The sequence below is a fragment of the Mytilus trossulus genome, chromosome 4 (genome assembly GCF_036588685.1).
Source record: "Mytilus trossulus isolate FHL-02 chromosome 4, PNRI_Mtr1.1.1.hap1, whole genome shotgun sequence".
NCBI lineage: Eukaryota > Metazoa > Mollusca > Bivalvia > Mytilida > Mytilidae > Mytilus > Mytilus trossulus.
This window is the reverse complement of record NC_086376.1, coordinates 53,801,067-53,825,227: the sequence shown is the minus strand read 5'-3', so window position 1 is coordinate 53,825,227 and position 24,161 is coordinate 53,801,067. Positions and strand designations below refer to the sequence as shown.

At 31.7% G+C, this 24,161-nt stretch overlaps 2 protein-coding genes across 5 annotated transcripts; one reads left to right on the top strand and one right to left on the bottom strand.

Moving 5' to 3' along the window:
- Positions 1–2,927: 2,927 nt before the first annotated feature.
- LOC134715518 (putative uncharacterized protein DDB_G0282133) lies at positions 2,928–14,441 on the bottom strand. 4 transcript variants are annotated; one of them, XM_063577744.1, is made up of 2 exons: positions 14,386–14,441; positions 2,928–4,867 (listed from the first exon to the last, which is right to left on the bottom strand). In XM_063577744.1, the coding sequence occupies exon 2, from the start codon at positions 4,833–4,835 to the stop codon at positions 2,946–2,948; it is 1,890 nt and encodes a 629-aa protein (XP_063433814.1). In that variant the 5' UTR covers positions 4,836–4,867; positions 14,386–14,441; the 3' UTR covers positions 2,928–2,945. The 4 variants fall into 4 exon arrangements, with proteins under 4 accessions (XP_063433814.1, XP_063433813.1, XP_063433811.1 ...); XM_063577743.1 differs by lacking the exon at positions 14,386–14,441 and adding an exon at positions 12,425–12,539; XM_063577741.1 differs by lacking the exon at positions 14,386–14,441 and adding an exon at positions 11,745–11,972.
- A 5,836-nt stretch (positions 14,442–20,277) lies between these two features.
- On the top strand, positions 20,278–23,717 carry LOC134713996 (uncharacterized). Its single transcript, XM_063575253.1, has 6 exons — positions 20,278–20,418; positions 20,752–20,857; positions 21,223–21,450; positions 22,212–22,285; positions 22,761–22,842; positions 23,587–23,717. The coding sequence occupies exons 1-6, from the start codon at positions 20,345–20,347 to the stop codon at positions 23,659–23,661; spliced, it is 639 nt and encodes a 212-aa protein (XP_063431323.1). The 5' UTR covers positions 20,278–20,344; the 3' UTR covers positions 23,662–23,717.
- Positions 23,718–24,161: the final 444 nt, after the last annotated feature.

Sequence of the window (24,161 nt, the reverse complement as noted above, 5' to 3'; positions counted from 1 at the left end):
TATAGCTCTTCATCTTTTATAAAAGCTTTGGATTTTACATAATTTGGCCACGAGAATTTCTGAAGAGACATGTATTGTCGAAATGCGTATCTGGTGCAGAAAAAATGGTACCGTTAATATTATTATTGATATTTATCCAACATTTCTTTTGTTTGATAAGATAAGTAGAACATACTACTGAACGTGTGACCTTATCAAACATTACAAAGCATTGTTACGTCATCTCCTGCTATTTTTTTTTAAATATTTTATGCTTTAAAATCTGTTATATTAAATCTAATCCTCTGTTGTTTTTTTTTTGTAAACCTGTGTTATACTATATAAATAAAATCGAGAAAGGAAATGGGGAATGTGCCAAAACGACAACTACCCGAGCATAGAGAAGACAACATGCATATGTAGATAAAATAACCAAAACAAAAAAATGTTAATTCTTTGTTTTCGTTTTCCGTTTCCGTTCCGTTTTCCGTTCCATTTTCCGTTTCCGCCGTTTAGAAACACCCCAGAAACACCCCCTTCTCCAATAAAAAAATATATGCATATTTACAATATTGTCAGCCAACTGTGTAATTTATTTTTAGAAATGTAAACAGAGCAGTTTTTATATGGGATGATTGTCTGCACCATTTTCTGTCAGCATTTTGTGGAAATAACCAGGAGTTTTTAATGGTAATTTTTAGAATTTTTCCGCATTGAAAAAATAGGCCCAAAACAAAATGTACTCTATTTTTATAGTAATAAAGCCAAAACCAATTTCTAAAGTTTTAGTTGTAACGGGCGTATCAAGCGCTCATGCCACAGCTGTTAATGAGTTGTTAAGGTGGTACTTAACACCTTGACTAAATTTGAATTCGGATAGCATCGTTTTCATAAAACTTTGACACATATCTATTTTTGTAATTTAACCCATTACCAAAAATTAAAAAAGAAAACTTGAACCACACACCTTTATTGGATATATCAGTTTGACAAACACCCATTTTGATCATTGAGAAACTATTTTCTTCAAACGATAAAATGTGATAAAGAAAAGTGAGCTGATTTTTTTTCTCCTTGTAGATTTCGGTACCACTTTTTAACCCTTTTAAAAAATCTCAAATTCACCGAGAAAATACACCTCACGTCAAAATAGAAATTTACACAGCGATTGAGCGAATATCAACCGTCATAAATCACAGTTGATTTTAAGCCCTGGACATGATAATATTAATAATGATAATCATCGCATTTTTCAAAGAGAGTAACTCATTTGGACGTGCCCAGAACTTGAATAGACACACGTCGATGTCAATGATAATGTTGCTATCTAGATATCTTGTTTTCGTTTGTCTTTTTGTTGCCGTCTTGTGCTGAATACTTTCTTGCATCTCAATACCCGTTTTCCTATACTATTATACTGTACTTAAATTGACCTTCAATTCATAAGTCAGTGGACTGAAATTGTGCTAAAGATTGATCTAAATGAAAGCATATATATATATATTATACTAGTATTCCGTAGTGTCTGGCAGACAAGTAAATGAAGGGTAACGGTCACCCCTACGTTGTCGTATATCTCCTTTTATTCATATTTGACCATGTCACAGTATTAGCTGGAATTAAAGCCAATCGATATTTAGCGATTTTGATAAATACTATCTTGTTTTTTTTTTTTTTAAATGATGTCTCTACCATAAGAGAAGAAAAGGTTCTATTATAGATACAAAATGTTGCTGTACAGCTATATCTGTAGAAATTTTTTTTTCTATTGTCACATCCGGAAGTCAACGACAAACTAAAAACGGCATGACAAAAAACGAACAATAGACTACAATACCTTTAGAAAACTAAAGACTGAGTCAAAGAACCACATCGAAAACCTTGCGTATCACAGGTGCTCCGGAAGAGTAAGCAGATCGTGCTCCACATGTGGCACCCGTCGTGCTGCTAATGTAAGCACAAACTATGTGATAAGTCTTATTCCGCTGATCATGTCAGATTCGAGAAAAGGGGATAGGATTATGCGATTTCCAAATGATAAAAAAATACCGATTTTTGAAATCATTAAATTTATGGAATGTTTTGAAACACTAAACACAATAATGATCTCTACGTTACTAAGGACAGGGGTATCTGTGACTCCTTAATCACCTCACTAGTTCAAAGATTCATAATTTGACAGGCTTCTTACACTTAGCATAAAATCAAAAGTTGATCAACATTTATAAATGCGTATTTCCAATTGTAATGACGACTCAGGCAGTGTTATGTTGTAAACATGTGTGAAGTTGTGTGGAGTTGTGAATTTTATGTAATGTTTGGTATCAAAAGCCATTGTTTCTTATGAGTACTACTTTAAGTTTCAATATTTTTATTATGCAAGAAGTGCATTTTGTTCGGAAATAAGATTTTGAATTCTTTGTGAACACCCAAACTGCATATAGATTGAACAATGTCAATTTCAAACACTTAATTCCAACTGCTTTTCATATTTCTCATTGCATGGAATCTAATTGTTTATTAAGTACCCTATTCCTATTTTGGTTAAACAGGTTTTTATAATCATGATTTGAAAAGGTTTATTTTGAAACGAAAAAGGAAGAGAGAGAGAGAAAAAAAGATAGAACCATGTGACGCACTAGTCCGCCCCGATTCTCGATCTACGAGTAGCAGCGGGTTAATATATGATGCCATGCATGATTATTATTTTGTAAATATGTTTTATGAACTGCTTGTTTAAATAATAGCTACAAAAGATTAACAATACACATGAACCACATCACTTTTTACGTCTGCATATTTTTAATAAATATCCAACTAGATATGCAAAAATACCACTTTTAGATTATAGATATCTAAGAAAATTGAATTAGAGTGAATATTTTCAAAGGCATGGCTGTTCCCATTTTTAGTATTGTGTACATTCTCACATTCACATGTTGAATGAATTGAATTAAATATGTTTATTAGTGACTGTCAATTCGATTTCCATTCTTCGTTCGTTTTTTTGGTTTGCGTTTTAGATTTTTTATCAATTGTTGTTGTTCTTTTAAAGATTCTGGAAGTCCATAGATATGTCGGCTCAATTTTTCATGTTCTAAAACTCTCGGAGTAATATATTGCGTATGGTTACGATACCAACACATAATATCGAACTTTTCGCGAACGTCTTTTAATTGTTCATATTGTTCATAAGCAGTTGCTAATTTCTTTCTTTTTTTCTCTCTGATTTCCTCTCTCTTCAATTTCTCAAGTTTTTTCAGTCTATCGTCCATTGTCTTTGTCTTCGACAGATGACGTTCATCCTGTTGTTTATAATCTGCATATACGCCAGACATATCGCTGAAGACTTTTTCTTCTCGACGACTCAATCTTTTTTCAGGTGCATACCAAGACGGATATTTTGGCCTTAGATCATATACAAATTCTAACTTGAAATCCTTGTCTCGTTTGGGATATTTGTTAACTATTTTCTCCGTATCATCTACGTATACCTTGTTTATAACATTTTGTCGGTTTATTGCCGGCAAAGAAACCACAGTACTGTCCCCACTATCTCTTGTCGGATTACGGGGAGTAGTTCCGTCTTCCAATAAAGAAGCCATGAATGCTAGAGGTTTATGCGGCTTTGATTCTTCAGTCTTCAGAATACTTTTGGACTTTGTAGGTTTAGGAGACTTTGAACTACGTTTTGGATTCTTTTTTGACTTCTTTGTCTGGCTTCTTGGCGTATGTTCACTTAATGACGATTTACCGCCTGTTGTTTCGCTGTCTGTATATCTATCACTGTCAGAATGTTTTTCACTGGCTGATGAAGTAACATTGTTATTCGTTATTGGTTCTCGTGAAGGACTATTTAAGCTGTCATCGTTTGCTTTTTGAATTTCGGGAAATGTCGGTTGTTTTGAGTCATTATTTATGTTTCCATCATTTGAAACTGATTCATTTTCTTTTTCGACCTTCTTGGTATTCGTGATTTCTTTTTCGACCTTCTTGATATTCGTGATTTCGTTTTTATCCTCACCATCTTGAGATTTCACAGTTTCGTCTTTTTTATTATTCTGGTTTGAACGTGTTGTATTATCTCCATTTGAATAATTATTTCGCTTTGTCTCCTTTTTTGAATTCACACTATTTTTTCCATCTTTATTTGAATTTTCAGAGTTGTTTGGGTGTGAATCGTTTTCTCCACCGGTGTATTTAGTTTCCGATTCAATTCTCCGTGGTTTTGTTGGGGAAATTCTTGAAGGAGAAGTGTCATTCTCATTCATTAGTGAATTTTTGGAACGTGAGGTATCATTCTCGTTTATTTGTGAAGTTCTGGATCGAGAAGTGTCATTCCCGTTTGATTGTGAAGTTCTGGATCGAGAAGTGTCATTCTCCTTTATTTGTGAATTTCTGGAACGAGAAGTGTTATTCTCCTTTATTTGTGAAGTTCTGGATTGAGAAGTCTCATTTTCGTTTATTTGTGGATTTCTGGAAGGAGAAGTGTCATTCTCGTTTATTTGTGAATTTCTGGAACGAGAAATGTCATTCCCTTTTATTTGTGAATTTCTAGAACGAATTGTGTCATTCTCGTTTATTTGTGAATTTCTGGAACGAGATGTGTCATTATCGTTTATTTGTGAATTTCTGGAGCGAGAAATGTCATTCCCGTTTATTTGGGAAGTTCCAGAATGAGAAGTGACATTCCTGTGTGTCTGCTCATCTCTTGCATCTCTTACAATATTGTTTTCAACGTCTATTTCCTCCCTAGGAGTATCAAATATATCTCTGTCGTCTATCTCAGACTCTTGGTTTGTATCTCGTTCTGTATTTCTGTTAGATGGCGGTAATGGCGATATTGATTCCGCCATTGGATGTCTTACTTATTCTTAACTACAGTAATCTGTAAAAAGATAAAAAAAACACGTTTTAAGAAATGAAAATATCTAGGTGTCATTTTAAATCCTGAGTTTACAAATTATCAACCACTTATAAAGCTAAAACAACTTTTAAATCCTAAATCTGAGCTTTTGACAGGAATTGGTGACTTTATAAAGCAATCTTTAGAATAGCGAAAATGAGGTCCATGTCCATCAAAGGTTACATTAATTACCATTTATAACTATGTTTTTTTATGTTTATATTTGTAATTCTTTACTGTCTGTATTAAATGTTATATTTGTGTTTGCTTGACCAATATGGGTGTATTTTGCAAATAAAATTATTATTATTATTAAATAACAATGTAATCATTATCTAATTCGACCCCCTATACTAGTATATTCTTTCAGAGACAGAAACAGTGACAATGAAAGGAGATGACAAAATCTGAAACTAAATATCTATTATGATATACTAATGTATATAAGTATTTTTAAAATGTTCTGTATATAACTATCAATATCTACATCATTCATTTCTACCCACTGTTATTAAAGACAACCTTACTAATTTATTCAAATATATTTACAATTTTTCATTCAGGGTCAACCAAAATTAATTACATACTTTATATCTTTGATCGTTTTGGTTTCTAATGTCCTTTTTGTCGTGTTAAAATAGTATACTAACCATCAAAAGTAACGCTAAAAGCGTACTAGAGTACATAAAACATTAAATCGATGTTTGAATTTAAATATGTTTTAATTAAAATATACTAAAAATAATTGATTTCCTTCGCACATATTTAAATAGTATGAATTTCATTTCCGAAATCAGGTGTTGATATTTATCAACATTTACCACCAAATAAATGTGCAATAACTCGTTATTTTATAACTTACCGAGGTATACTTGGTAAGATTGCTTGAAACTTGCACTCACCGCTTTGCAAATGAAAGTTCTTAATTGGACGATTTATATTTTTCTATTTCAGTGCATTGTAACTTTTGTTGACTATCATTAACAACTCATAATATAACAGATTCTTTAAAAATTGCGAGGTCTTTTTTTTCATCTATTCAAGAAATTTTTATTCAAACAAGATTTTATTCATAACCTTAGACACATAAAGGTGTACAAGAGGACAATATAATTACAAACATAAGTTAATACATAGCAAGACAGACGAAACACAAATACATAGTATATTATAAAGACAATTGGTATAATAAGTTTAATTCATGATTTCATAATTTTCTTAACGAAATTGACAGTTTCTTTTGAACTTGTACGTTATATATAGACAGCAGTAAATTTGTTCTTGCTTGGATGCACTATATAATAATTTGGTATAAACTTTGATCTAAGAGCAGTAACATCAGCATTTTTACTGATAACAATATATGAAACTCGTCCCCTATCCCCTCATTACATAATGTACATGTTCTATTTTTCCTCGCAATTTATGCTGAGTTCACACGTAATTCGAATTCGATTCGCATTAACTAATTCGAATTAGTTTAATTCGCATTCCAAACGCTGAGCATACGATACAGTTACAGGGGAGGTAATCACGTTGATAACGTAAAATGTCATTTTCGCGACGTCAAACTATGACATATCGGGAAAAGATGCATTTTTCGACTGATTTTTATCATCAAACTCATTTAATTTGAAAACGAGTGCATGGACCCCTATTTTATAAAATGGCAATTTGTTTCATTTTGCAAGGAGATTATGTGACCCAAATTTTTTTAAACTGTAAATAGCGCAATTTTTTTTAATTTTGATAAACATGCAGCAATTCATGAACATTTGATAAATATGAGTTATTTCTGAATAAAAAAATTCATAATTTTTAATGATACTTATAAAATACAGAAATTACCGATTATCTAACAGAAAACAATTTGTGTTTATCTTTTTTAAAAAAACACAAAAAGTTATGTCTTTCTTTCGAAAAAGAAAATACGGACACAAATCTGAATTTTGAGGAAATATACAAAATTTCGACCTCATTTTACTCAAAAAGTAGCACATGAAGGTATATTTTTTTATTACATATTTGATTTAATCAGGTAAAACTTTTCATCAACTTGTAAATACAGGTTCAAAACTGTATCGTATGCCCTTAACGTCCTAACGTCAATTCTAATTCGAATTGGAATGCGCGTTAAATTCGCAGTACTGTCCTAACGACGTTAACTTTTAATTTGGATTAACAAAAACGTATTTCTAATGCGAATTAGTTAATTCGAATTAGCCAATTCGAATCAATTCGAATTAGAAAAAAAAGAAGAGTGTATGAACGCGATTAGCGAATTAGATTCGCATTCGATTCGAATTCAATTCGAATTAAGGGTACGTGTGAACGAGGCATTAGAAACTTGTTTTTTTGGTAGGTAAGACACATTATCGAAAAAATCGCAAAATACACATATTGATGTTAAAATTTAGTCCTTCTTAAACTGGTCTTTCTAGAGGCCTCTATACAGACGACAAATACAAGAGAAATTGGCCGCATATTACATTTTTTGAACACTTAAAACACCAAGTCTTATATAATATCACAAATATAAGTAGCACTTACCATCGTTAAAAAGGTATAATATCTCATTGAACCTAGACATTTCCCCCAATGACGGTATATATGCATTGTATGTTTCGGTGAAAACATATTCTTGATTAGGATTAATGTTATACATGGATTAAAATAAATTCTTTTTACAAATATAAAATTGCTTTTATCCTTTATAGTTAAATGAATTGATCGGTGAATTAAACGCCAGAGATCATTTCGATAAATATTAATGTCAATATGTACAGTTGTGTGATTTGGATAGTATGTTTACTAGACTTTTTTATTTATATAAAGTCCTGTTTATCTAACGTGACGTTTGCAATTGCTCATGGACCCGTTTATTTTTTTTATTGTTCCGAAAATTTTACGAGGTAATTTGATTCCCATATTCGTTTGTCTGTCCCTTCTGTTAAATTATCAATTACTTAAGTTATCTTTTCTTATTTCTTTTCAGTGACACGAGACCAACCACGATGCCCGCCTGCTCAATATAGATCAGCATTCCCTTTCACCGATAATTAACTACTAAAAACTACTTCAGGAGATGTTTTGTTCAATGCCCCACTCATTAATATACATTTTGTTTTCATGTGCATTTATCTTATTCATCTTCCGTCAGCACAGAATAAGATTGACCAAGGCAAATAAAACACAAAGTTTAGGTTTTATTTGATAAAATTCCAACATTTATATGTCCATGAACTGTCACTTGTCTCAAATCGACCATTTCTATACTTGTTTGATGGTATATTAATCACGATAACCATCGAATTGTTGCGGAGTACCAGTTGCCTAGTCTTTACTTTTCTGTGTTGTTTGTCTCTTCATTGGTTTTCGTGTTTCTTTTGCAAAGAATTTTCGATTTATTAGTTTGATTTTCCCTTCGATATCTTTCGCCTCTGTTTATGTAACGAACTGTTGAAGAAAAACAGACACGTGAATCCCAGATTAATGTCTTTATTTTAGACGCAAAAAAAAAAAGGCAAAAAAAAAACCCCAACCCCTCTTCAGCCACTGTTCTGAATCACACGGAAAGTAGTTAAGAAACTCGTATTTGAAATATTTCCTTGACGACTTGTATGGAAGTTTACTGTAATAAAATTATGGATAAATACCATGAAGTATACACACAACCGTCTTTGCTTTTATTCATGACTTATAAAAATGATCTTTGGTATACTATAACCCGTTTTATATATTATATGGGTCATCAAAATTAAATCCCACTTGACATAATTATTAAAGGTTACTTTAATATAAAGCACGATTTTGGAAACAAAACCCACATTTGTTAATGACTTATTAAATGTTTATTTCTCTTTCAGTATGTTTTCAGCTGCAAGGGTTCTCTATCACTATCATTATGTTGCAAGGGTTCTCAATCAGTATGTTTTAGTTGCAAGGTTCTCTATTAGTATGTTTCATGTTGCAAGGGTTCTCAATCAGTATGTTTTAGTTGCAAGGTTCTCTATTAGTATGTTTCATGTTGCAAGGGTTCTCAATCAGTATGTTTTTAAGTTGCAATGGGTTCTATGTTAGTATGTTTTCAGTTGCAAGGGTTCTCTCTCAGTATGTTTAAAGTTGCAAGGGTTCTCTGAAAGTATGTTTCATGTTGCAAGGGTTCTCTGTCAATAAAGTATAACGGTTGCAAGGGTTCTCTATTAGTATGATTTTTAAAGTTGCAAGGTTCTCTGTTAGTATGTTTTCAGTTGTAAGGGTTCTCTATTAGTATGTTTAAGTTGCAATGGTTCTCTGTCAGTATGATTTCAATTGTAAGGGTTCTCTTTTGGTATTTTTCTTGTTGCAGGGGTTCTCTAAGAGTATGATTTCAGTTGCAATGTTTCTCTATTAAAATTTAAAATGGAAAATTGTTATGGGGAATTTGTCAAAGAGAAACAACTCGACCAACGAGCAGCTAGACAATAGCCGAAGGCCACTAATGGATCTTCAATGCAGCGAGAAACTCCCGCACTCGGAGGCGTTCTTCAGTTAGCACCTAAACAAAGACTATATACTAGTTCAGTGATAATGAACTTCATACTAAACTCCGATGCTGATGGTTTAACTTCCAGGTTAAATATCCAATGCATTTATATAATACACAACTTAACTATTTCATGAACAAAAACGTGTAATTTGTCAAATAAGGTGGATGTTGTTAGAAAATGACTGAAGAGACTTCATAAAACATAATTGAACTAAGAATTTTGCTAAGCAAAAAGCTCATATTAGAAAATGAGATTATCAAATGGTTATTAAAAAACAAATATACAATTACTATACTACAAGGATTAACAACATAAGATTGGGGATGACATATTAAAGTCACTTTTGTATAAAACTATAAATCAATCTTACATAAGGAATAGAAATACTTGGACAATTAAGTGATTAAACTTGAAATGTCTAATAAAAGGTGTCAAAATGTTATTATCCATTTTGAAAGTGAATTTAATTACACATGTTTAACGAGAGAAACATATTTCAAATCAATATATTTCAATAAAATAAAACTAGTTTAAGCAGAGACATTGTATTGTATTTCTCTGCAGTGGTTTAATTTTAAAGCAATCATAAAACAAAATAATATGAAAGACTTATTAAAGAATATAATTGCCTTTTTAATATAAACACACTTATATTCTCGTTCACAAATTTTACACAGCCATGTTTTAAAGTTTTATGAAGGAGCGTTATTACCTAAAACGATGCTTCACATAGTCGTCATTTAATTTTTTACCAAAGGAGTGATTTAGTTTAATAATGAAATTCGCTGGAGGTAGATTCGTTACACATATTTTCCGTATTACTTTTTTGACGATATAATGATAATTTGCATACATTTCGAATAAGGTCAGACTCCTTTGTAAGTCGTGTTATCGATAACAGAGTGACCAAAATGAGCCGAATTAAATATTTGGGTTAAATTACTATTAAGATTAATATATTATCAAATATAACTTAAATGTAGGTATTAAATTGAATTTACCTGTAATCTATAAACATTTTATAATTTAACGAATACGAATAATGGAATAAGTATTTCAAAAGTCAAAATATTGACATAATTCTCACATATATCATATGAAGGATTAAATTAAAATTAACAAAATAATAAAAAAAAAAAACGTATTTTCCCTGTTTTACCTGACCACACGTTTGTTTATAGTTGTTATTGACAACATAATTGCCTTGTGTGATGTGAATCAGAGAACTGTATACAATTGCAAATATAGAAATATGTTTTATCGTTTACCAAATAATTAATTAAATTTGTGTCCTTTAACAGTTGACTTTTAATAGAAGAATTCAACAAGGCAACAAAAACAAAACAAATGAACTACGAATTGTAAGACAAGATGTAGAAAACACTAAAGAAAAATGTAAATTGTTGATTGCATTATTACTGCGAATAAAATAAAGAGGCATCTCTTTCCCTTGCACTTCAACAAAAACGTTGCGTCACTAGTCCTGTGCAACAGCGGCGTCCGTCTGGTTTTCGCAACCAAAACTTTGTAAAAAAAAAGACTATAGATGCGTATTAATAAATGTTGTATTTCACGTTCGTTTTATTTATTGTTCAAACGGCTTTCTCGTAGAAAAAGATGAAATGTTTTTATTATTCATAAGACCTTTGTAGAAAGTCAATTTGAGCATTGGATTTTTACAGATATAATTCCAGCAACTCTTGTTGAAATGGCAATGTTCTACCCTAATATATAGAAGATGACAGAAGTTGAAGAAAACATCACAAAGTCAATCAACACATGGTCTTCCCTTATAGACAAGTGTCTATTGCATGCACATGCAAAACTCTTCAGCGCATGGAAATAATATAAGTCCTGAATTATATATTTGCAGATTTCAAATCATAAGTATTTTAAGAATGTCAATGAAATGGACACAGGTCGAAAGGTATAGACAAAATGATAAAAAAAAAGATATAAAAAAACCTCACAAGTTAATATACGTTCCCATATTTAACTTTCCAGTTTGATACATCATTTGAAATCTCAATTATCTGGCCACGAAACTATTTTTTGAACTCAGATTTCATTTAAAAACAAATTTAAACATGCTTGATATGTATTCATGAATTTTAAAACGAAAATATGTATCATGTTGCTCATATTTCATGTTTATCTATCATTAATAAGTCGTTATCACGGTCAGAAGGTTTTGTTACATTAAAAAGTTTTATTACGTGGTATAAAATTGTGTACATTTTCATTTCTGAATTAAAAAAAAACAACATGAAAATTGTTTCAATTACAAAATTTAGACATGCCAATAGTTGTGAAGATAAAAAAAAACTTACACTTTTGATTCCAGATTTTCTACAAAATGCGTTTTTATCACAATTTGTTGCAAATAAACATCACGATCCATTTACGCCAGTACATTCCAATTTACAAGAAAATATGTTTACCATACAAAAGGATAGAGATTAAATAAATTCACCTCCAATATCACCCGACTGTGAAAATTACTTTTACTGTAGATTTTAAATTAGGTTACGGATGAACAACTGGATCTATTTTTTTAATTCCGAACAATCTGTTATAATTACAGACATATTTCATAGAAAGTACTAATATAAGTAATATCAATAATGAATGACCGTTAATTATTGGCATATTTGTGCGAAACGAAACATGTTCGGGTTCAAATCAAACCGTTTAAATGCAATCAATAGTTCTTAATTACCAAATAGCGCATTTAATTGGTTTCTTTTTGTTTACCAAATTGAAAATAAATATATTAATGGTAATGGTCAATAAATTCCCTGTATTGAATGTCTAAAAAGGGAATGTCAACAGAGCAGTTCCTGAAACCAAACATAAAAGGTCTAAAGTTTTAATTGCGTTTGAATCATAGGCATCAATACTTAAAGACAATTATGTTTAATCCATGTATGGCAGCAAACAAACAACACAGATTCACAAAAATATGTTAGATGCACTCATTCTCACTGATGAATGAAGCAAGTGCACTTACCGTATAAATTATAATATATTAGTTTTCCGAGTCTAGACATTCTCTTATAATTGTACACTGTTATAATCGACAAAGTCTCGTGGGGAGCGGGATATAAATTACTACAAAATTCGGCTTAAACCTTTTCAAATCAATAAATCAATAGATCCGACCGAAAATCTTATATCGACACTACATTTCAATTAGTATTAACGTGTTCGAGGTCGGATTTTACGCAGTTTAACATGTCAACTGTCTTATTTTGTCCTTTTACTGTTACATGTACAAATAGTAATACTATAAAGGTTTATAGTCTTACCAAGTTATTGTTGGAATCAATAACCATGCAGGAAATCAATCGAATTGGTCTTTAACATCACATTAACTGAACTGCTAAAACAAGGTTCACGAACTTAATGTTGGTTCCTTTTCATATTATATCTTGATTACTTTTCATTAAAAAAAAAAACTTTCATCACTCAATACATTATTTCCAAGACGTATAGCTGGTACAGTCCTTAAAAATCTTCAATGATGCCAAAACAGCACTTTACTAAGAATCATAACAAGTTTATACATATACCCATTAGTCCAATTATACCCTTACAACTGTGAAATCGATGCTTTTTATTTACATATAATCTGGCATTCCATAGTACATTACAATTTAATGGTCTTGAGTTCAGACATCTGAAGAAATTTCTGTAAATAAACAGTTAATGATTTCCTATTATTTTCTATATGTAGATATTCTTGCATTTATATAAATTTTATTGATATATCGGTACATGTATGTTCTCCAGTACATAGTACATTCTTCTTTTGCAAAAGAAATCGTCAGTGGAACAATAAAAGTGAGTTTATAGACGATTGCTATAGCCATACAATGTTACTTGCGTGTTCATTTTTCATTCAAATATATAGGTCAATTTTTCTTGGGTGTTACAATTTCTGCAAAATTCAAGAAGACCTATAAGTTTTTAAAAAAATCGTTTAATGTTCTGCGGAACAGTGTACCTCGTCCACGGTTGGTGTTGTCAATCGGTAAAAGTGTGATATTGATTGGAAAAAGTGAGTTTATCATGTTTACATGGAAATAAGGGGAAAGTGAACATCTTTGTTTCTTCTTCTTGAGATACATATTCTTGACATTCCAAGTGTCTAGTTAAAAGATCCATATAGGTACAAATTTAGCATGTACTAAAAGCATTTCCGTAATGTAAGAAAATGTAAACTGCAAAAAAATATATCCATCACAATTTTGCTCTGAATAGTGTATTATTCGCACTACAAAGCTTACCACAAACAGAACCTTAATCCGGATGCCGCCAACGATCGAATGTATGATCGCTAGCTCTCGCTTTTGCAACATAAATGTCGCAGACTTGACAATGAATGTGGAAATTTTCGATCTCGTTTCAAAAACAGTTGTCAATAATAAGTCAAACAATCTTTTTACAAACGGTAGTGTTTTGCCGTGAGACATTGGCCTTGTTTCTGATTTTCAGTTGCCTGCTCTATATTGAAGCCGATATTTATGAATTCTGATGGATGAATTATGTCCACAGCAAATATCACACATATATATCATATTCAGGACGAGAATATCATATGATAGGAATATGAATTCTGCATTTCTTTTAAGTTTTGGTTCACAAGGCTGTAGGTCATAGATGACATAAACCATCTACCCGAGGACATTTTTCTTGCTATTAACCGACCAGCCTTTGCCCTTTCTACTTAGTACGTTAGTATGCTTAATGTGATGATTAGTTCGTAACCCAAACGAGGTGGTTTGTCCAGTTTATTCAAAACTGCATATTTCTTTCTTGAAATTCTATTTCTATTGTTACATATTTTTATAGTATATTTCATCTCTAGATCTCATCAGTAAATCACGTACATTGTGTACCAGAATTTCAAAAAAAAATGAAATTCGCCTTAAAGTTTAACTGACTGGTTTTGTTTGACATTAATCTTACCTTTTTGAGTCCTCAACAAAATCTTTTGTACTGAGGTTAATTGCAAGGCATCCCTTTAATTGATTTACAATTCCGTCCGATTTAAATACTTTAAAACATGTGTACTTCAATTTAAATACATTTTTTATTATATAGTGACATGCTGTTTGATTATGGAATTCCCCAAGGATGAATGCACTCTCGTAAAAAACCCATCTTACACGAAAATGTGTGGTAACACACTCCAATAAGTTACATACATTGATCTATTTAAATGAATGCAAAATTTATGCACTAAGATTATTAAAATATGACAATGATCGCATTTTGATTGAAATAGATAAGATTTCATTGATTTAATTTGCGACTTATCTCTCTCAAATATAACCGGCACATTCTTCAAAAATCAGAGTACATCTTTTCCCTTACTGCTACTGTTTTGTCACTCAGCAAACGATATACATCTTAAAACATGAACAAGGTAAAATTATTCAAAAACGTTATTCATTGTTTACTGTTATTAAAAGTAAGGGTCTTCAAACCAGTTTTTTTTGAGATTGAGTTTCCTAGTCGCAGTGCTATCTCAATGGGAGAAAATTATTAAACTAGAGGTATATGAGTTTGCATTATAAACTGTATTAGACCACAAAAAAAAAATTGGTTTAATTTTCTCGTTTATAAAAATAGAAGATATGGTATGAATTGCTAATGAGACAACTGTCCACAAGAGACCAAAATAACACAGACATTAACAACTGTAGGTTACCGTACGGCCTCAAACAATGAGCAAAGCCCATACCGCATAATCAGCTATGAAAGACCCCGATATGACAATGTAAAACCATTTAAAAAAATAGATTGTTTTACTAGTACATTTGTCATTTCGGGGCCTTTCATGCCTGAATATATATGCAGTAGATGCTTTGCTCATTGATGAAGGCCGTGCGGTGACCTTTAATTGTTAATGTTTGTGACATTTGGTCTCTTGTGGAGAGTTGCCTCATTGTCAATCATACCACATCTTTTTTTTTTTATATTAAAGCCAAGTCATTGATTTATATTGGTTGTCATATTGACTGATTGTTTTACTTATGATTTTTTTAACATTTTACTAGTAATCTATTTATTATGTATGGAAAAAGCAACAGCATGGATGATATGATTAAACACTTTAATTGTTAATATGAATTATAGATACATGATTATTTATTGTATTATGTTATTCCTCCGTACTAAGTCATGCCCTGTCTCCGTTTTACATTTATTTAGTATTCAGTGTTTTGAGTGCATTATTGAAAATGCATAAACATCTTGTGAATGCAACCCATTAATCACAAGTTATAACCTGAGACTACTATAACACTATAACACTATAACACGTAGTCTCAGCTATAACCCAGAAAAAATACGTTCCTCAAATTCGGCGCTGTGCTAATATGGTTAGTTTTAATTTTGTGCTAACCATATTTAATATATTGTGTTTCTTGATTGTGAAGTTCTCTGCTTGGATACAGACGATGTATTTACAGATTACATTAAATATGATGATAAGGAGGAGCGAAGTAATTTTTGTATATGATTGGCGTAGTGGTATACCCTTTTTTGGGCGCAATTGATAGTATGTATTTTGAAAACAAGTGACACAAACGTAGCATTGGCGCAAATCAGTCATGGTACAAAGGGACGATTGTTTTCGTAAAAATGGATTTTCCCGCCAATAATCCGTCATCACGCCTCGTATCAATTACAAAATTGTGTTGGTTTCAGTCTAAATTTATATCAAAATATCAATACACCGATGACAAAAACTAGAACAAAATCATTTTGAAAAAGAAAAACATAATCTTGGCATGTGGAGTTCATTGTCTACATTTCAAAATGAAATGTTTGTATTAATTAGACTTAAAAGCTATAGCCAAATGAATCATTGGTTGTTGCTATGCCTTACGTCCAGTGGCAAATATTTAAAAGCATAGTAACCAAACGATATTTTTTATGAATCTATAAAGAATAAATAAATAAATAGTATATAGTAGAAGAGTCATCGAATGATAATAAATAGATTGTTAGTTGTTTAATAAGCTTATGCTGCACCAGTTTATGGTGATACAAACATAAGTCAGTACAATGTATTATATTTATGATATTATATGGTTTGGAAATATCAAAGAGAAGAGAAGAAAATAATGGAAAATCAATATTTCAGAAAAATACACTAATGATGACCCTATACTATTTAATTTTTATAAATCTAACTCTTAACCTCTAGGGTGAACAGAGAATAGAAATACAGACACTTTGCTCTTATCCGATCGGCAGTTTACAATTGGCTGTTCATGATGTTTATGTATGCATGAAGTCACGTCCGTTAGGAATGGATATCTTTTGTATAGACATGCAGTATTCACGCTGTATATTAAGAACCAGTACACAATTTTTTTTGGGGGGAGAGGGGTCCGTAGGTGGCCTGTTGAAAGGCAAAATTTCTGTCCCTTTCCAATATACCCTCGTTTTTTACAGATTTCTTTTTATATATGTTTATATATTGTATACAGGCTGTTTTCGCATTTAGAATCTCGTCTTACTGGCAGACTTAATTTGCATTCGCATGATCTGCATGTTTTTTATCGGATTTCTTCCAACTGTAGAATACAGTGATATGATTTGGAGTAATATAACACCAAGAACAATTTATAATTGCTTATACAATAGTCAGAAGCGCATTTTGCTTTTGACCTAGCAAATATTATATTTCGCAAATTAATAAAACGAAAAAAAGGGGGAGGGATGAAAGTTCTCTTTTAAAGTATAGGGAAATAATCTTACCCTTATGATAACATGTTTATTGTACTTTAAAGTCGTAATCTTCGTACAGTCGATAACATCTTCAACCATTTAAACCCACCATGAACTTATGTTTAAAACGTTGACGTCTGTAAATTCTAATTGAATTGTATGAAAATAATATTTTGATGTACCAAACATGTACTTATAATAGATACTATGTATATATTTACTTATCTTTTCAAAAACAATCTTACTTCAGTGAGTTTTAATTTAAGAAAAAAATGGAAAACCCAATTTGGATTTAAACGTTCTCGCCGGAATTATGCTCAACCAGACTATTTCAAGGTGAAAGGATAAAAGAAGTGTTACGTTTTGTAATGTTGTGGAATTATTATTATTACATATAATATTTTTTTTCAAATTAATGTGAGTGTCGCAGGAGCAGATGCCAAGGGAGGCAATTGGGATGTATATATTCAAATCTTTATTCAATTTACCCTAATGGGAATTATGACATACGTGAAGCTCGACGTGAAGTAAACAAATGACACAGTGTCAAATACATCACCAGAACAATACAACCGAGAATACAACCATGGCAAGACATAATAAACATATGCCATGCAGTTGTCGAGTCCACTCTCTTCAGTGACCATAACTGTTTATTGATCTTTGTTAAATGGAGAGGCATACCGAATAACTGACCGACATGAAATCATAATACCAATTTATTTACTAATATTTTCAAAACCTTTATAGATATAAGAAGATGTGGTATGAGTGTTAATGAGCTAACTCTCCAAGTCACAATTTATAAAAGTAAACCATTATATATAAATTTATCAATATAGATATCTTGCTTCAGAACTTTTATAATTAAAGGAAACCACAAATTTGATTTTATACTTACTTGACTGAACACTGCATTAAAAACTCTTTCAAGGTCAATGAATACAAGGAGTGTTACGTTTATAATATCAAAGTCTTTGATAATTAATATCATGACATGTGTTTTTCTTCGAATTCATAACAGTAATCTTTTATCACAACGGATGCCATGAGTCTTTGAAGCATACTTACACAGTTTCTTATATTGATATCAATTCTCAAATGGTATTTTTTTTAACTTTACTAAGATTTGGAGAAGACATTTTTCGAAGGTTGAATAAATAAAACATAACACAGAAGTTTACTTTCTATCTCATCTAGCCCCTAGCAACATAGCAGGCATCGTCATTACTTAAAACCATTAAATATCTTCTAATTTGAGAAACAATTTCGATATTTAAACGAAATCATTTTGCTAACGATACTGGGAAGATACTTAACTAAATCTATAAAAAAAGAAGAAGTGGTATGATCGCCAATGAGACAACTATCCACAAAAGACCAAAATGACACAGACATTAACAACTATAGGTCATCGTACGGCCTTCAACAATGAGCAAAACCCATACCGCATAGTCAGCTATAAAAGGCCCCGATAAGACAATGCAAAACAATTCAAACGAGAAAACTAACGGCCTTATTGATGTAAAAAAATGAACGAAAAGCAAATATGTAACAAATAAACAAACGACAACCACTGAATGTACAGGCTCCTGACTTGGGACAGGCACATAAATAAATAATGTGGCATTTTTAAGCTTATAAAAGTGTGGACAAAGATCAGTGTGGAAAGTAAGTTCGGATATTAAATTGACAGTATTTTCTGACAAAAATAGTTTTCTGTTTTCCCCCATATGGTTCAATATTATAAACTGTGTTGCACCATGACAGTCAACATGAACCAAACTCTTAACATTAGCAGTGTTGTTTATTTAATATTTACTAGTAAACACTAGTTTTCGTTTACAGAACTAAGTAGGAATTGACAATCTCAAAAGAACTGAATAGAACCATACAAATAGTAAATGCATGCATGTTCTCAAATACATACTCCCATAGTAAAATCTACGTTATGTAGAAATTCCTCTCCTAACTATCTAAATTCAAAGATGTGGAACATGTTTGATCAAAAACATTTGGTAGTCAATGCAATTAGTGGCTCCTCCATAACAGTCTTGGAGTAAATATGACAAAATATAAAAATATAAATATATATAAAAATGACACGAGATAATTCTCTCCGGCTGTTATCTGCTCTTTAGTCGGGTTGTTGTCTCTTTGACGCATTCCCCATTTCCACTCTCAATTTTTACTTATGTGTGTTTTTGATTTTTAAAACTCTAGTTGAAAACTAATATCGTATTACACTTTTTTTCTGTGCAGATGGAGATATGAAATAAACTTGGATCCGAATTGTTTTTGTTTTTTTTTACAGTGGAGTACATAATATAAACATTTTAGGACGTCAAAAATTAGCCTAAAGTTGGTAAAATAAAAAAAATGAATTCAGCTTATAATCAGCATTTTGACGTCAAAACTTGATATATGTAAGTATATTGCTTCTTTTTTTCCCTTTGAATTTTGTATATACGCCAGAAGCGCGTTTCGTCTAAAAAAGACTCATCAGTGACGCTCGAATCCAAAAAGGTCAAACCAATAGATGTTTTGTGAAGTCAAATTTCGTAACAAAACTCATTGCATATGATGATACAATCAACCCTTTGACGAGATGGTGTTTGGGTAACGTTTTTTGTTCAATAACCACTACGAAGGCCGTACGGTTTTTTTATTATCGCTTTAAACGATTTCAGTGTATTAAATTTTTAATTTCGGGGCCTAAAATAGCTGGATATGAGGTATGGGTTTTGCTCATTGTTTAGAGCCCTACGGTGACCTCCAATATTGTTAACTTCTATGTCTTTAGTTTTGTTCTCTGGTGGAAATTTGTCTCATTGTCAATTATACCGCCTTTTCTTATTTTTATATTCATTAGTACTCGCGTGGAAAGTAGTCATATTGACATAAATATCACATCTCCTAATTTTCATATTGAGCATATTCTCTATGGTCACAACTTGTCGTGTACCATTAGATGGATTAACAGAAGCGTACCCAGTCTACCAATCCAAGAGTTATGGGAGAAAATAGTTTTCGACGTCTTTCGTATTGTTCTTTTAACGTCCAACTGGAAGACGTCTTTATTGTGACGTCGGCCCATCCCATCATTCTCTTCTTTCCTTCACAACGACGTGAACAGTAATACACGCAGAGATTCAGCAACTTTTCGCAGAGAAAAATAATAGAAATGGAGACCACAGATGTCGTAATGACCATATATATTCCAAGGATGTACGGAATAGAACATGTGTTTGGTGGAATGTAAGTAATTTTAAGAATTCAAGCCAAGTTAAAAAAATAATTTTAGTTTCTGAGCTGAATTAAAATCCTCTGTTTTCATGAAGGTATGGGAGTTTCATATTCTTTTCGACCATGCAAGGTTAATTTGTTCGTTTTTTGGCAACAGCTCAATTGTCATAAATGAGGCCGTTAGTTTTCTCATTTGAATTGTTTCATATTTTCATTTCGGGGCCTTTTCAGCCGACCTTTTGGTATAGGGTTTTCTAATGGACGAAGGCCTTATTAAACGGTTGCCTATAATGGCTTACCCCCACTTCATTTGAAATTTGATGGATAGTTGTCTCTTTGATGTAGGTTTGACAAGAAGATTGTTCAGCAATGTGAAAAGAAGATCAAAGAAATGGAAAAAGAGATTAAAAAGCACAATCAAATTTACAAGAAATTGCAGAAGCAGCAAAAGGTAATAATCCATATTTATATCAGCCAGCCCCCTCCTCTCCCAACCCATGAAACCAGAAATAAATATGTGAGACAAAATATAACAGAAAAAATTAAGAAAAAGGGATTCAGATGGAATCCTTTGGCAGTTACTATGAAAAGAGAAATTGAACTGAGATACTATCAACGCCGAATTTTGACAAGAACAGAAGTCATTGCATCTAAGATAGGAACCTTAACATTCCGTCATTGACTTGACTTGACTTCTGACAAATATTCTTGTAAACATTTTGGCTAAATAACAACAGATGCTTTAAATACGATTATCATTTGAATCAGTTCTATGAAATAATTATTTCTAAAAACTGGTTAAAAATAACATTTCAGGTGTGTTGGCTTGCCAACAGAAAAGTTACATACAAGTATGATACTTCAAAGAAGATTAATGAATACATAGAAGAAAATTTAAGTGCGCATGAAGAACGCACAACACGAAAAGCAATAAATAAAGTTCAGAAACATCTTCAAGATACATTAAAGCAAGCAAAAAGGACAGAACACAAGTACCAAGATCTTCTGGAAAAGGAGTTCAGGATAAGAGCGTCTGTCAAAAAGGTAAATGTGCAACACTATTAAATACAAATCAGACACAAAACCATCCATATATTCAACTAAACATGGAACTATAAAACAATTACATTTATCACTTTACTGTACAAAAAAGATAAATTGTGACTGTTTATTTAACGCATCATGTAAATGTAGCGGAATTTGATGAGACTGTTATTAAAGTGAGAGGGTTAGCGCTATAGAACCAGGTTTAATCCACCATTTTCTACATTTGAAAATGCCTGTACCAAGTCAGGAATATGACAGTTCTTGTCTATTCGTTTTTAATGCGTTTTGTTTTTTGATTTTGCCATGTGATTATGGACATTCCAAATTGATTTTCCTCTGAGTTCAGTATTTTTGTGATTTTACTTTTTTTGTAACCGTTTCTAACACATGGACGGACAAATGTTGTCTGTTCTATTGCCGGGTTGTTGTCTCTTTGACACATTCCCCATTTCCATTCTCAATTTTACACTTAAAAAGGATATTATCCTTAAATCCCACACCCAAAATTTTGTTGGGACCTGAAATCAAGTTGATGCCGCTTGATTTTTCTGAACTGTCACTGAAAAATGTGTGACAGCTTTTGGTGCTTGATACAGGCAAATGAAGTAAATAAATATTTCCCAGCAGTGTCAAGATTAAGAGCTAGGACTTAAAGTGTGATAGACACACAAAAAAATGCACAGATTAATAAAATTTTACTTTTCTTTCACAATTATGGTTCTTTTATAATTATTTTTTTGTTTTTTTATTTGTTTAAGCTGGAAGCTGACATAATGAAAATGATTGAATTCCAAGTGAATGATAGGACACTTAGTCTATCTCGAACGCATGTGTAAGTAATTTGCATATAAACTTATGTCAGTTAAAATATTAATCTGTTTATTATCGTTGAAGAAAGGATGTTGACCTTAAATTGTCTTGTAGCTTTACATTTTCCCCATTTCTCTTTTCCCAATGTTCATGTACCAGTGCACAACAATGACAAAAACACAAACAGTTTTCAAAAGATGGATAATAATGGTCTGAGCCAGCAAACAAACAACACACGATAAATGAAAAATAACATCAAGTGCAAGCGCTAAATTTGTCAACTGTCAACCTACAAAAGCACGTGTGGATCACAAAGTTAAAAACTTTTATTGGCAAATGATAAAGTGAACGCAAAAATGAAGATTCGACAATTTAAAAAGCGAATTTCAAGACAGGGGAATATAATATAGCAGTCGGAGGGAATAACATTTATGAAAAATTCGCACAAAATTTGTTACCAAGTACCGAACTGTAATATTTTGTCTATATCATTTCAGAAATAGTAGTATACACACAATCATACCGATACAAACTGTTGTGCAAAGAATGAGTAGCAAATACCAGTTTACCATGCCACAGGTTAGTTCATTTACTTTATTCTTGGACATATATGTGTCATGTGACAGTAATCAAAACAAGAATCACTTCAGCGTTAAGAAATGTATCGTTATGAATACTGTTTCAAGAGCTTTTAGAAAATATGGTTGACTGTTGATAGCTGAGTAACAATTCGATTAAATCAATGATAAAACAATATATACTCGATTCCAAACGTTTCAGATAATTTGACAGAGTTACATTTGTAAGCCACCCATTGGTGGCCTTCGGCTGTTTTCTGCTCTTTGGTCAGATTGTTGTCTCTTTGACACATTCACCATTTCTGTTCTCAATTTTATTCTATAAAACAGCAACCATTTGATTTTTGATTCGGGGGGGGGGGGGGGGGATATGTTTTTTTTTTCTGGACAATTTTTTTTTTTTCGCGACTAGTTGAAAACAATTTTTTTCTTTCAATTTTAGCATTACATATAGTGACAGCTGAGGGTGAAACAAACAAATTTTTTTTCTCAGAATCAAAAACAAATTATTTTTTTCTCCAAAAACTGGAAACAAACTTTAAAAAACCCATAGACCCCCCTCCCCCCCCGAAAATCAAATGGTTGCTGCCTAACAGATTTAATGAAATTGACAACTTACAACATGGAACTTATTTTTTCCAATGAATCGGAAATCAAATGAGATACTGACTAAAGGCGCATAATTTCAATCAAAATACTTTCAATTAGGTCTCTTAAATAACAAAAAACTGTGGGTTTTTTTCAGGAATTTAATGAAAAGAATGGATGCGAAGCAAGGTTGCCAAATTTTGAACTAATCAAGCGTGAATTTCGAAGATAAAGACATAGAGCATCATATACAGCATACATTTTTGTAAATAACTTTTTGTTTTTGTTTAATTTCATATTTTTACAGAATAAATTATAATATATTTTTAGAATTTGTCATTTCACATGTAGTATGTTTATGTTCAGCTAATCGAGAGAGAAAACGACATGCAAACAACTAAAGAATCCAAGGAGTCTAAATCTCGTACATTGATTTACCTTTTCCACAAAGAGGCAAATATAGCCTATCATCAGAATCAAAGTGGAAAAACTAAAATCACAAAAATACTGAACTCCGAGAAAAATTCAAAAAGAGAAGTCTCTAATCAAATGGCAAAATCAAAGGATGAATAGATATAGGAAGATGTGATGTGAGCGCCAATGAGCCAACTCTCCATCCAAATAACAATTAAAAATATAGGTTAACCATTAAAGGTCAATGTACGGCCTTCAACACGGAGCCTTGGCTCACACCAAACAAAAGGGCCCCAAAATTACTAGTGTAAAACCATT